The sequence below is a fragment of the Panthera uncia genome, assembly GCF_023721935.1.
Source record: "Panthera uncia isolate 11264 chromosome E2 unlocalized genomic scaffold, Puncia_PCG_1.0 HiC_scaffold_19, whole genome shotgun sequence".
In the NCBI taxonomy this organism is placed as follows: Eukaryota; Metazoa; Chordata; class Mammalia; order Carnivora; family Felidae; genus Panthera; species Panthera uncia.
Window position 1 is genome coordinate 5,855,757 of NW_026057588.1, and position 14,396 is coordinate 5,870,152.

Here is a 14,396-nt window from a genome sequence, read left to right on the forward strand (position 1 = left end):
CAGAAGAAGCAACTCCTCATGCGCTCAAGTTTGATCATGAGATTGCAGCAACTCAGCCCCACTGACAGACTCAACATCTAATTCAGATCTCTTGCTTCTTCCACCACATCTGCAGCCCACATTCATTCATTACATTTGCTGTCTTATATGGGCATGGTTCATGGCACCCCAAAACAATTCCAATAGTGACATCAAAGATCACTAAACATAGATAACTAGGAGAAAAAAATGACAGAGGGAAAGTCTGAACTATTGTGACTATTACCAAAATATGACACAGAGACACAAAGGGAGCAATGGTGTGAAAAACTGGTGCTGATAGACTTGCTCGAGGTAGGGTGCCACAAACCTTCCGTTTGCAAAAACCACAGATTCTGCAGCCATAAAGCAAAGTGCAACAAAATGAGGTGTGACCGTGGTAGCTTTCTGTTGTTGCTGGAACAAATTCCCATGAAATCAGCAGCTTCAAGCACCGCTCATTGATTTTCTCACAGGTCAGTAGGTGAGGAAGCCCAAATGTAGATGCTGGCTCTCCTGGGCTCTTACCTGGAGCCTGTGAAGAAGATTCACCTCCACACTGATTCACATTCTTGCCAGAGGTCCTTTCTGTGGACGATCACCTTGAGGCTCCCGCCACCCTGACAGCCAGTAACAGGCACATGAATCCCCTTCCTGTTTCAAATCTCTTCCTCTTGTTCCATCTACAAGACTTCTTCTGATTTCAGGGGCATATGATAATTTGGTCCGCCCAGACAATCCAGGATAATCTCCCTATTTTAAGTCAGATGATGAGTCTCTTAATTACATCTGCAAAATCCCTTTTACCATGTAAGGCAATTAAACGAAGGGATAACACCAGAAATGTGCTACTTCCTTAGGAGAAAAATAAAAATATTCTTAATTATAATTACATCCATAAGCCTGTTACCAGGGATTACTTTCAGATGGTTTCACACAAGAAAGAAACATTACTTATACTTTTTCAATTCTGTTTTATGTTTTATTTCTTCTATATAGCATGCATTACATTTCAGATATATTGCACTAAAGAACAACTTCATCGAATCAGTTTTGGACAATGAATGTTCTTGAAGAGCGCAGTATCGGGAAGGGTCAGGCCTGCCACCTGCTGCCAACAATGAGTGCCTGGTACCAGTTAAGAGGCTCTCCTGCTGGATGCGCCCCGGACACACCCCACCTGAAATTCCCACAAAGGAGTGAAATAGGGATGAGTGCTGATTTCTCAACAGCCTACCTGTGGCCTTACAGTGTGTTAAAAATTGTGTAGGGGCATCTCATACAAGCACAAGTTTTGCTTCATGGGATCAAAGGAAAAACCATCAATGAGTAATGTGTGACTCCATGGAAATGAGAGTATTAACCAGTGGGGAAATGAATCAGTGACCCCCAAGGTGCCACAAACCATCCCCTGAATCTCCATATCGATCCCCTCTGTATCTCTATTGCCCTTGAGAACTTCATCCGATAATTCCTTTCGTCTTGTCCATAGTTCATACCCTATCACCCTCTACTTCCTTAATTTGCATTTTCCCTCCACCTCCACCAGACCCTTCTACCTCCATACCCCACCTCCAACACCCTCACCCACTTAGAATAGCTTCCTTCTGCCCCATGCCACTGCTGTGACTTCAGCCAAACACTCCTGACTTCCACTGCCTCTGCCTTCCTCTGGACCTATATTTCCTCTCCTCCAGTGACCTCAGCCCAACTCCCTATCGTTCTTACCCTTCCCTCAAAATCCCAGCATTCAAATACTGAGTGTCATTACCTCCCTGTATTCCCCGATTCACAACCCTACATATGTTATTCTCCTTTGGGCCCCTTAGTGTACCCAAACACACTACTCCCCCCATTGATTTCATGACCCACAATGATCTTGTCTGCAGGAGCCCATTATCCCCGCTTTAAGGTTCCTGTTCCCCTTCAACACTAACTACCTCGACACTATCCCTAGGAAATTCATATCCCCAAATACATTGTAATAGAGTTTTCAGTTTCCTGTTTTTTGCTACCTTGGCCCAGTTTGGAGTCCCAGCCTGGGGGACAGTAGTCTCTCTTTCCTGAGCAACTGGTCAAGTCCACATAGCCACCACCACTTTCATGGAGCTCTACTTCTGGCCACCATGAATCACCTCCAATCAGTCTGGGACCAGCTACCAGAAAATGAGGAACCATCCTTATGCCCCAGAACTTAAGGAATTCAATGTGCCAATGATCAGAGAGTCCAGAAACCCAACTAGCCCCACTCTCTTTACCATACATAAGCTGCCCCTCGACCTCCAGGGGAACACATGTGTGGCCTCCCTGTCTTCTGGAGTCAAGCTGCCTTTCATCTGAGTGTCACTGTGTTGTGTCCAAATATCAAAAGAATATTTCAGATTTGAGGGCAATGGGGCTGCTACATCTGCACCCCAGTGATCGCCAGAGTTGATTCCACTCATCTGGCTGGCTACGCGGGTGACCCGTTCCTCCCTTGCCACTGCATGTGCATCCCTCCCAAAGCTGTGTAATGGGTGGAGGAGGATGACCTTCCCTGATAAAGGAGGCCCTCTCTTTGGTCAAGAGGATGCAAGTAGCTGCACTCTTTGCTGGACCCTCAACACAAACCCTCAAGGTCCATTAGTAACAGAATGTACGGGGCGTCAAGGTTCATAGATTCCAGATACATCCAAATGAGGTGCGGCATGGGCAGTCTTCATTTCTTATGAAATAAAATGAAATAAACCATTAATAAAGTAAATAAAATCAGTTAAATAAAACAGAATAAAAGAAAAGAATCTTTCATTCTTATAAATATATTCCCCTTCCTTTGCTATACTCCTTCACCTACTGTGGACAGGAACTCTGTGCCTCTTACCCAGTGATACTCCTCACTCACTTGTGTGCACTTTTCCTCCCAGTTATCTTTTGTTTTCATGAGATCTGTACACCCTTTCCTCACAGACTCCAATAGGTGCTACAAGCTAATCGTTTTGCACACCTTGTCCCATTGTACCATATGGCCCAGCGATGTCCTTAAAACATGCCATATATTTTATCCCTGTGCATATTTATCCCCTGATCTCCCATAACCACATTCCATGCTCTCTGCACCCCATTCTCCTGTACCCCCTTTCCCAGTGCTCTAACACAGCTCACAGACCCCACACAGTGAAAGTTTCTCACCACACTCCACACCTCAAGTGGCAAAGCTCTGAGCACTGTTTAAATGTTGAAGACATTAAATGTTGCCATTGTGGGCTTGGTGACAGGGAGTCTCAAAGGCAATTAGGATCCTCTTGTTTTGGCTCACAGGTCTGGAGATATGCATGAAACTTTTCTCTACAAACATGTTACTGGAATACATATCCACCTGGTGACTTAGTAACTGTGGGCAAGTGAGGGGGACAGTGACATCTGTGTGGGTAGGTGCACTGTGTGTCAGAATGTAGACATGTGCATGAAGTCAGTGCGTGTGTATGAGAAGGACTTATTTCAGTACATGTTTCAGCATGTTTCAGTCAGTGAGTGTGCATACGTGCATTTGTACATATGTCTGAGTCTCCACAGTGTGTGCATTTCTGTGGTTGATGAATGGGTTGTGAGCCATATGGCTGTTTTCCCTGATGTGGCAAGTAGGGTGTGAGTAAAGAAAAATTCGTCTCTTACCAAGGGAGGTCAATGGATCAAAAGGAAAATAAGCAATTTAGTACAAAATTATAAAAATATATGTATTGACTTTTGAGGACAGATTAGCTGTTTCTTTGAAACCATCCCACCTCACCCTGCTTCTTCCAGCGGTGGGCTTCTTCCCAGTTATACTGTTGCAGATGATCATGTACTTTCCATTAGGTAGATGCCCAGACAAACATGTGTGTTTTGTTGTGAGAGAGTCCTGGGCAGAATCCAGGAAGTGATTTGTGTAGAGAAGAATTAGCCTAACCTAAGGGAGGTCTGGCGTTTGCCCTCTGCTACTGGAGTTGATCTCTAATTGTTTGAATCTCATGCCTGATAGGGGTGTCTTTGTTTGCTTGAAGGTTTGACCACCAGGCTATCTAACAATGAGGTTTAGGATGACCCTTTGGGCCCAAAGTACCATGTCAGTCTCTGGAAGGGCTAGAGGCTAAAGGTATCAGTTCATCTTGGGGACAGAATGGACAGTGAGGTCAGCCATGCAGAAGGTAAATGGTAGAGTTGTAGTAATACCGCTGGGCATCAAGGCTTGTGAGAGCCACCCTTGCTGGCAATACCCTATGAGTGTTATCCCATATGGACCCCAGAAGGTAACACTCCATGACTCCAGACATTGGACAACAAGGGGATCCACACTGGGTACATTTCCTGGACTCTGCCCCATGTATCTCTTCCCTAATGTTCACCCGTTCACTTTCCCTGTAATAAACCCCAACAGTCAGTAGAACTGCTCTCAGTGAGTTCTATGAGTCCTTCTAGAGAAGTATGGAAACTGAGCATGGTTTTCAGAAGCTCCAAACTTACTCTTGGTGTCAGCACTGAGTGTGGTCTTGTGTGCACGGCAGTCCCTTTAACTCCTCTGTTGAGATAAAACTCTCAGGGGGAAGGCAGGGTAGACGTACACAAAATCGTAGATTTCTCCGTTGTGAAATCTGAAGAATCATTTTGACTCTTATACTTTATGTTTCTTCTTTAATTAGAAATTAATTACATGATCAGTGAGTGCCCTTAGGAAATTTCAGCATAAGGAAGTCTAGAGAACTCTGCTAAGCATTCACTATAGTTGAATGAAGAAAGTAGCTTTGGCTTCAATGACACTTCAGAGATGGATACAATCTGCCTGTGAAACCATCTGATCCTGGTGCTTTTACTTGTGGTGGACATTTCTTCAACATTTATTTCTATGGATTTTGTTTGTTTGTTTAGACTTACTAGCACAGCTAGAATTGATATTGTTAAAGTATATTTTCCCAGAAATTTCTAGATCATCATTTCCAAATCCATTAGCATTTAGCTCTATTAATGTGCCCAATAATTTCTGAAGTAAATGAATGATATCAAGTTTTTGCTTTTACTCTTTTCTCATTAGAAAGCTTTTCAATTAGCTTCTCTGATATCACTTATCCTGAATACTTCAATAATGGTTCAACTTAGGGATTGAAAATTAAGAATGGCATATATTTGGTGTAGCACTTCTCAAGGAAGCAGTGAATCCAGTGAGATATACCTGCTTGGCTGCCAGTGCCCCATGAGTCAAACTTCAGTAATTCCTGCTCCTTTCCTAGGAGACCCTGCCTGCCATAGGGATCATCAAAAATGAAGAGGCTCTCTCAAACACTCCAGTGGTCTATTTGAAGATACTCAGAAGGAACTTTTAATTGGTCTTTATAATTGGCAACTGGGAAACAACTTATTCATGAGTGTCCTCAGCTGCACACGGCTGAACTGTCATTGTGTGTACAGGAGAAATGATAATTACACTTCCAGGGGAGGTGAGGTCACAGATTCACAGACCTTTATCTGAGTCTGGCTGCCTCCTGTCCACATGTCCTGGCTGTTGTGATTCACACAGAGCCAACAGTCCTGACAACAGGGAAGAGTCCAGTGAGTACTTCTACTTCAGTCTGAGAGGCACAGTTTACAAGGAAATGTAGTCTGAGTAAGTACCTGTGTGTCCAGAAGGATTCTCTTGTGGTAGAAATAGATCCAATGGCAAGCTAGAGAAAGGGGAGGAAAACTTCCTCAGTTGTGAGCTGAGCAAGTGAAGACAGATTCCCGATGACTCCTAAAATAATGTAATGATATCCTCACTGAGGATGACTGTTGGTGAGGAATACCAGTGATAATAAAATGGGTTTTCTTAGCCACCGAAAGACTTTAGTTAAGAAACTGATGTTTTGCCCACATGTCCTTACACCAACCGCAGCCGACATTCACTGTATTATGAGTGATGTGCTCATGCCTTTATGCATATAATGAAGAGTCGGATGGAACTTTAAGAATAACTTCACATTGTGCAGAAACCATCTAAGTGACTTTATTTCTAGAATAAACCAAGTGTGTGTAAAAAGTCCAGCTCTGGGTTTGTGATGCTGGTACTTCTAACTGCTCCTCCTTCTTCAAGTCTCTGGCACTCCCACAGAAGCAAACCAACAAACTGGCTGTTGACGTCAAAACCTTCAATGAACCTTTTGTTCACAGGAATGATTGTTGCTGTAATTTAAGGGAAAATGTACTGAATGACACAAGAGCTTCCATGGGTTTGGCAATAGCAATCATCTTCTCATCACAGACGATAGTTGGAATCCTGGGAAACTGCTCTCTTCTTTTCCATTATCTCTTCCATTACCACACTGAAGGGAGGTTGAGACCTACAGATTTGATTCTCAAGCAACTGATTATAGCCAACTCCCTATCGATGCTCTCAAAAGGAGTCCCCCATACACTGACTGCTTTTGGGCTGGAATATTTCTTCCATAATTTGGGATGCAGACTTCTTTTGTATGTTCAGAGAGTGGGCAGGGGGGTGTCCATTAGCAGCGTCTGCCTCTTGAGTGTCTTCCAGACCATCATGATCAGCCCCATGAACTCCTGGTGGAAGGATCTTAAAGTCAAAGCTCCAAAGTATGTTGGTTTCTCCATTACCCTCTGCTGGATCACACACATCATGGTAAATTTTATCATTCCTGTTTATGGGTTGTATGTGTCTGAGAAACACAGCAGCAAAAACATAACAAAGAAAAGGGATTATGGATACTGTTCTACTTCTGATCCTGAGGCAATCACAGGGTTACTTTTTGTAGTACTGATAATATTCCCTGAAGTTTCACTTTCTGGGCTGATGATCTGGGCCAGCGGCTCCATGGTCTTCATCCTGAACAGACACAAGCAGCGCATCCAACACATTCACAGCACTAACGTTTCCCCCAGATCCTCTGCTGAGTCCAGAGCCATCCAGAGCACCCTTGTCCTGGTGAGCACCTTTGTGTCTTTTTACTTCCTCTCCTCCATCTTTCATGTTGGCATTGCTCTGATTTATAATCCCACTCGGTGGTTAGTAAACACCTCTGCCCTAACTTCTATGTGTTTTCCAACTTTCAGTCCCTTTCTGATCATGACACGAGACTCCACAGTACCCAGGCTCTGCTTTCCTCGCAGAAGAAACACAAAATCTCCTAATCTTACCAAAAAATGTAAAGTGTGTGTTTTTGCACAAAACTCAGTTTTTTATTTTCATAAGACTTGAAAAGTCAATATAGTATTGTTTTAAAAATCATTTTCTAGTTTCTCCATTTGCTTTTGAGAGAGAGAGAGAGAGAGAGAGAGCGCCAGTACAAGTGAGGGAGGAGCAAGGAGAGAGGGAGAGAGAGAATCCCAAGCCAGAAGCAGGCTCTGCACTGTCAGCACAGAGCCTGATCCAGGGCTCAAACTCACAAACCATGAGATCATGACTTGAGGTGAAATCAAGATGCTCAACAGACTGAGTCACCCAGGGACCCCAAAAAGTCAATACAGCATCTTAAAGCATAGCTGCATGTCTTTCTATGGTGGACCCTATGTAGGAACACGTGAACATTATTTGTTCTTCCAATCAATGAGTGTAGAATGTCTTTCCTTTTCTTTGTGCCATCTTCTATTTCTTTCATCAATGTTTTACAGTTTTCAGAGTGAAAGACTTTTGCATCTGGTTAGGTTTATTTGTAGGTGACTTATTAGTTTGGGTACAATTGTAAATGGGAATGTTTTCATTTTTAAAGTTTGTATTTAATGGGACACATGGGTGGCTCAATCATTTAAGCCTCCGACTCTTGATTTTGGCTCGGGTCATGATCTCGTGGTTCATTTGATCGAACCCCACATCAGGCTTTGTGCTGTCACCAGGGAAACTGCTTGGGATTCTCTCTCTCATGCTCTCCCTCTCTGCCCCTTCCCCACTTGTGTTTGGTCACATGTGTACGCTTGCTCTCTCTCTCTCTCAAAATAAATAAATGAAACTTTAAAGTCTGTATTTAACTTCCAGTTAGTTAACATACAGTGCAATATTAGTTTCAGGTGTACAATATAGTGATTCAACACTTCCATACAACACCCGGTACTGATCACAAAATTGCACACCTTGCTCCCCATCACCTATTTAACCCATCCCCCTCCCACTTCCCCCTGGTAACCATCAGTTTTTCTCAATAATTAAGAGTCTGTTTCTTGGTGTACTCCTCTCTCTCTTTTTCCCCCTTTTGCTCACTTATTTTGTTTCTTCAATTCCACATACAAGGGGCAGTTGGGTGGCTCAGCCGACTGAGCCTCAGGCTCTTGATATTGACTCAGGACATGATCTCTCAGTTTGTGAATTCAAGGCCCATGTTGGGTTCTGTGCTGATAGAGGGGAGCCTGCTAGAATACTCTCTCTCTCTGACCCTTCCCTACTTACACACTCTGTCCCTCTCTCAAAATAAATTAATAAACTTAAAAAAAAACTATTAAAATTCCACATCAAAGTGAAATAATATGGTATTTGTCTTTCTCTAAATACCTTATTTCATTTAGAACAATACTCTCTAGAGGCATCCATGTTGCGGCAAATGGCAAGATTTCATTCTTTTTTATGGCTAAATAATATACATATCTTTTTTATCCAGGCATCCGATGATGGACATTTTGGCTGTTTCCATAATTTGGTAATTGTTGACAATGCTGTTATAAACATTGAGGTGCATGGAATCCTTTGAATTAATATTTTTATATTCTTTTTTTTTTTTTTTTTTTTTTATTCTTTGAGTAAACACCTAGTGGTGCAATTGCGGGGTCGTAGCTAGAGACGAGGGAAATTGTTTGCTTAAGTTCTCTTTCCACTGTTTCGTTATTCATCTATATAAAAAGGCAACAGATTTCTACACATTGATTTTGTAACCTGCAACATTACCAAATTCATTTATCACTTCTAGTAATTTTTTGGTGGAGTCTACCATATGATACACACATATACACACAGAGAATGGAATATGAATAGCCTTCTATAACAACGAAATTCTGGTAGAGGCTACAACCTGGATGAGCCTGAAAGACATGCTATATCCAGCAAGTCAGACACAAAAGGATAAATAAGGTATGATTCCACTTAAACAAAGTACCTAGAGATACCAAATTGATAGACACACAGTAAAATCATGCTTGTTGGCAACTGGGGGAGGGAAAATGGGAAATTATTGCTTAAAGGGCATGGAGTTTTAGATGGAGATGATTTAAAAATGCTGGAAATGGATACTGATGATGATGGCACAATACGGGAATACCACTGAAGTATACAATTAAATATGGTGAAAGTGGTACATATATTTTATGTTATGTATATTTTACCATAATAAAAAAGGCACAAAACCACAATGAGATACCCCATTATACCTACTACAATGAGTATTATTTTAAAAAACAACTTGGGGCATCTGGGTGGCTCAGTTGGTTAAGCGTCTGACTTCGGCTCAGGTCATGATCTCGCAGTCCATGAGTTCGAGCCCCGCGTCGGGCTCTGTGCTGACCGCTCAGAGCCTGGAGCCTGTTTCGGATTCTGTGTCTCCCTCTCTCTCTGACCCTCCCCCATTCATGCCCTGTCACTCTCTGTCTCAAAAATAAATAAACGTTAAAAAAAATTCTTTAAAAAAACAACTTAAAGATAACACATGTTGGTGAGGATGTAGAGAAAATGGAACCCTCATATGTTACCAGAAGGATGGAAAATGGTGCAGCCACTATGGAAAATGCAGTGGCAGTTACTCTGTAAGTTAAACAAGGACTTACCAGGTGACCCAGAAATTTCACTCCTATGTATGTAAGTCTAAAGAAATGAAGGGGTCAAGGGGGTCAAAGATACAAACTTCCAGGTATAAAATAAATAAGACATTGAAATGTAATGTATCACATGGTGACTATGGTTAACAACACCATATGGCTTATTTTAAAGTGGTTAAGGAGCACCTGGGTGGCTCACTCTGTTGAGCACCCCACTTTGGCTCAGGTCATGATCTTGCAGTTCTTGGGTTCAAGCCCAGCATCAGGCTCTCTGCTATCACCAAGGAGCCCACTTCGGATCCTCTGTCCCCTCTCTCTCCTCCCTCCCCCACTAACCCTCTCTCTCTCTCTCTAAAATAAATAAAACATTAAGAAAAATATTAAAGTGGCTAAGAGAGTAGATCTTAGAAGTTCTCATCACTCACACACACTCACACACACACACACACACACACACACACAAATAAAATCTGAAACTATTATAATGGTATATGTCACAGTCACTGTCCCACACTGGAACCACCCCCCTGTGCCCGACAGTGCTGGTACACAGCCTCCAGCTGTCACGGTGCTCAGTGGGACCTGACATAGGACTGGAGGCCCAGGGCAAATTTGCCAGCACCGGTGCCTGGCTCCCAAATTCCCTGGCAGGAACTTCCCCTCACAACTGGCCTCCAGGGCCCCACTAACAGCACAGAGAGCAAGTACAGTCCACGACAGGCAGAGAGTCAGTGCCCACAACCACACGGAAAGGAAAAGTGAACCAGACACAACAGCAGGGGGTCAGCAATACGCATAAGATACTCTCCCAAAGTGCCAGGTTCTGGTTAGGAGAGGACACTGCACCATGGGCAAACTCCAGAATCTCCTCTTCATACGTCACTACTTTCAAAAGCAGAAGACACAGTTGACTTTCCTAACACGCAGAAACAGACACAGAGAGGCAGTAAAATGATGAGACAGAGATAACTATCGCAAACAATATAACAGGACAGGCCACCGCCAGAGATCTAAGCAAAACAGATACAAGTAACATACCTGATAGAGAATTGAAATCAATGGTCATAAGAATACTCACCGGACTTGAGAAAGACCGGAAGACACGAGTGAGACCCTTAATACATATTGAAAAAACAACACAGCAGGGACAAAGGGCTCAATAAACACATGAGAGGGGCACCTGGGCTCAGTTGGTTGAGCATCTGACTTCGGCTCAGGGCATGATCTCATCAGTTGATGAGTTCGAGCCCCGCATCAGGCTCTGTGCTGACAGCTTAGAGCCTGGAGCCTGCTTCAGATTCTATGTTTCCCTCTCTCTCTGACCCTCCCCTGTTCATGTTCTGTCTCTCTCTGTCTCAAAAATAAATAAACATTAAAAAAAAATTTTTTAATAAAAATAAACACATGAGGGGCGCCTGGGTGGCGCAGTCGGTTAAGCGTCCGGCTTCAGCCAGGTCACGATCTCGCGGTCCGTGAGTTCGAGCCCCGTGTCAGGCTCTGGGCTGATGGCTCGGAGCCTGGAGCCTGTTTCCGATTCTGTGTCTCCCTCTCTCTCTGACCCTCCCCCGTTCATGCTCTGTCTCTCTCTGTCCCCAAAATAAATAAAAAACGTTGGAAAAAAAAAATAAAATAAACACATGAGAAACACATCTGGTGGAAGGAATAGCAGGATTGAAGAAGCAGTGACCTAGTGACCTACAATTAGTGACCTAGAAGACAGAGTAATGAAAAGTAAAGCTGAACAAAAGAGACAAAAAGATTTATACAAAACAAGAGCAGACTTAGGAACTCAGTGACTCCTTCAAACATAATAATATTTGTATTACAGGACTCCCAGAAGAAGACAGAGAAGGGAGCAGAAAATTTATTTGAAGAAATAATTACTGAACATTTCCCTAATCTGAGGAAGGAGAGAGACATCCAGGTCCAGGAGGCACAGGGAACTCTCATCAAAATGAATAAAATCAGGGGGGGGTGGGTGGCTCAGTTGGTTAAGCGTCTGACTCTTGACCTTGGTGCAGTTCATGATATCACAGTTCATGGGGTTGAGCCCCACATCGAGCTCCTTGCTGAGGGCATGGAGCCTTCTTGGGATTCTGTTTCTCCCTTTCTCTGCACCTCACTTGCTCTCTCCTGGTCTCTCTCTCAATATAAATGAAGAAACTTTTCAAAAAGTCAATAAAAGCAGATCCACCCCAAGACCTATTGTAATTAAATTTGCAAAATATACTGATAAAGAAAGAAATCTTATCTAAAGGGCCACAAGACAAAAGAAGTCATTAACTTATGAGAGGTAACCCATAAGGCAACAGGAGATTTTTCAACAGAAACTTGGCAAGCCAGAAGGGAGTGGCCTGATGCATTTAAAGTGCTGATTTGCAAAGTCCACAGCCAAAAATATTCTATTAAAAAGGCTATCATTCAGAATAAAAGGAGAGACAGAGTTTCCCAGACAAACGCAAACTAAAGGAATTTGTGATCATTAAACCAGTATCCTGCAAAAAATATAAAAGGGGAACACTGAGAGCAATGGAGAGATCCTAAGTGACAGTATAAACGTAGGGAGCACACAAGCAGTAAAAATGAATATTTCTGTAAAAAGTCAATCAAAGAACTCACAAACAAATTGATATAAATATAATAACATATGCCTAAAATCTGGGGAGGACATAAGAAAAGGAGCAGGGGCATCTGGGGCTTGACCATAGTCTATTTATTGAACAAAATGCCGAGTACACAACTGTGATCACTTTGTGAACTTTCCTTGAGCTACATACTTATTACCAGTGATTGTGCCTTTATATTTTTTAAAAGATTTTTTTGTAATTTTTTAGAGAAACAGAGAAAGAGACAGACAGACAGACAGATAGATGGAACTCACAAGCCAGGGAGAAGGCCAGAGGCAGAGAGAGAGAGAGAGAGAGAGAGAGAGAGAGAGAGAATCCCAAGGAGGATCCCCATTCAGTGTGGAGCTCAATGGGGGACTTGATCCCATAACCCTGGGATCAGGAGCTGAGCCAAAATCAAGAGTCTGACACTCTACCAACTGAGCCACCCAGACACCCCAGGCCTTTGTATTTTTCAAATGAATCTCACCATTCAAAAAAGATGGGATATGCTAAATAGAACAGTGTTGTTCTTCTATTGGAAAGGCAGTGTTGCACACTACATAATGCAATGACATTGTGCTTAGCTTTTAAATGTATGTTAAAATTTCTAGGTAAAACCAAGGAGCAATGTTACAACAATGATACAACTTCCCAAAGAGTACTCAATTGTTGTATAGAATTATAATTTCAAATTATATTTAAAAATTCATACAAAAACACAGATGAAAAGAGAAAATAAACCCCATTAAAACCAAATGTCAAACTGTTATATTAACCTTAAATAGACTAATTTATCCCTTTATTTTCTTTCACAGAAAATACACATTTATTGGAAAATAATGTTTGTTTCATGATGAGAGTCAAAAAATAACACCATAAGCAACGTAAAACCTCTGGCGCTGCTTCTGTAAGGAAACAGCTGAGAGGCTTCTGTGTCACTTTGGGAGCAGACCATCCTCAGGATCTCTGTGCTCCTGTGACAGCTGTGACACAGCATATATGGGCGGTATGTGGCTCCGGTCCTGCTGGAGGCCCAAGAAGCCTACATGGTCCACACAAGATCCTCTGGCCAACAGCATCACAGAGAATTTGAGGGCAGCAGGGAACCACTTCTGAGAAGGGACAGCAGGGGACAGCCTTGTCCCGCCTAACACTGGAGTGTAGACCAGTCTCTTAGACTCATGGTCCTGCTGGAGGAGTGGACGCCCACTGGCCTCGTGCTCAGTTTGTTGCCCAAATGTCTCAGCCAACAAAAACCTGAGACTCTTCCCAGGACAACTTGACCCACCAATTCTCACTGGTGTGGCCAAAGACAAGAAGGAAGTATCTGTGGTCTCAGCCCCTAAAGGCTGCTGGCTGAATCTTTGCACTTCAAATCCTGTCCATACTGGAGAAAGCAGCCAGGGTGAGCACCTCAAGCAGTAGTTCAGAACCACAGAAGAAGAGCAAGATGCTGTTCATGATGCCTTCCAGGAGGAGCATAGAGGTCTCTAGTCCACATAAATAGAATGGATCCATGTCCCTCCCTTTCAAATGGCTCTCCCTTCAGGGCTCCCAATGGAGTGGAAGTCTCCACCATAAACTATTCTCTTCACTTTGGAGACTCAAGTGTGCACCTCCAAAAACTCTTTCTTGCCATTATGGTCAAATCACCTTCACAAAGGAGAGAAATTTTTCTTCTCCAGATGCCAATTCCATGGAACTCCTGGCTTTGAAGATTGTCACAATCACCTGACGATGGAAAAGAATCAGCTAGGGGCGCCTGGGTGGCTCAGTCGGTTAAGCGTCCGACTTCAACTCAGGGCACGATCTCGCGGTCCGTGAGTTCGAGCCCCACGTCGGGCTCTGGGCTGATGGCTCAGAGCCTGGAGCCTGCTTCAGATTCTGTGTCTCCCTCTCTCTCTGCCCCTCCCCCGTTCATGCTCTGTTTCTCTCTGTCTCAAAAATAAATAAACGTTAAAAAAAAAAAAAGAATCAAGAATCAGCTAAAATGTAATTCAACGTTTTTTTTGTTTTTTTTTTTTTTTTTTT

General features: G+C 42.9%; 1 protein-coding gene across 1 annotated transcript; it reads left to right on the forward strand.

Moving 5' to 3' along the window:
* The first annotated feature begins 6,180 nt into the window (after positions 1–6,180).
* On the forward strand, positions 6,181–13,790 carry LOC125916114 (vomeronasal type-1 receptor 4-like). Its single transcript, XM_049622277.1, has 2 exons — positions 6,181–7,166; positions 13,612–13,790. The coding sequence occupies exons 1-2, from the start codon at positions 6,230–6,232 to the stop codon at positions 13,788–13,790; spliced, it is 1,116 nt and encodes a 371-aa protein (XP_049478234.1). The 5' UTR covers positions 6,181–6,229.
* Positions 13,791–14,396: the final 606 nt, after the last annotated feature.

Excerpts from the sequence above, each read along its gene's own strand:
- LOC125916114 (XM_049622277.1), top strand. The coding sequence starts at position 6,230 with ATGGGTTTGGCAATAGCAATCATCTTCTCATCACAGACGATAGTTGGA. Across the intron at positions 7,167-13,611 it reads TCCTAATCTTACCAAAAAAT|CCAACAAAAACCTGAGACTC; the intron begins GTAAAGTGTGTG and ends CAAATGTCTCAG.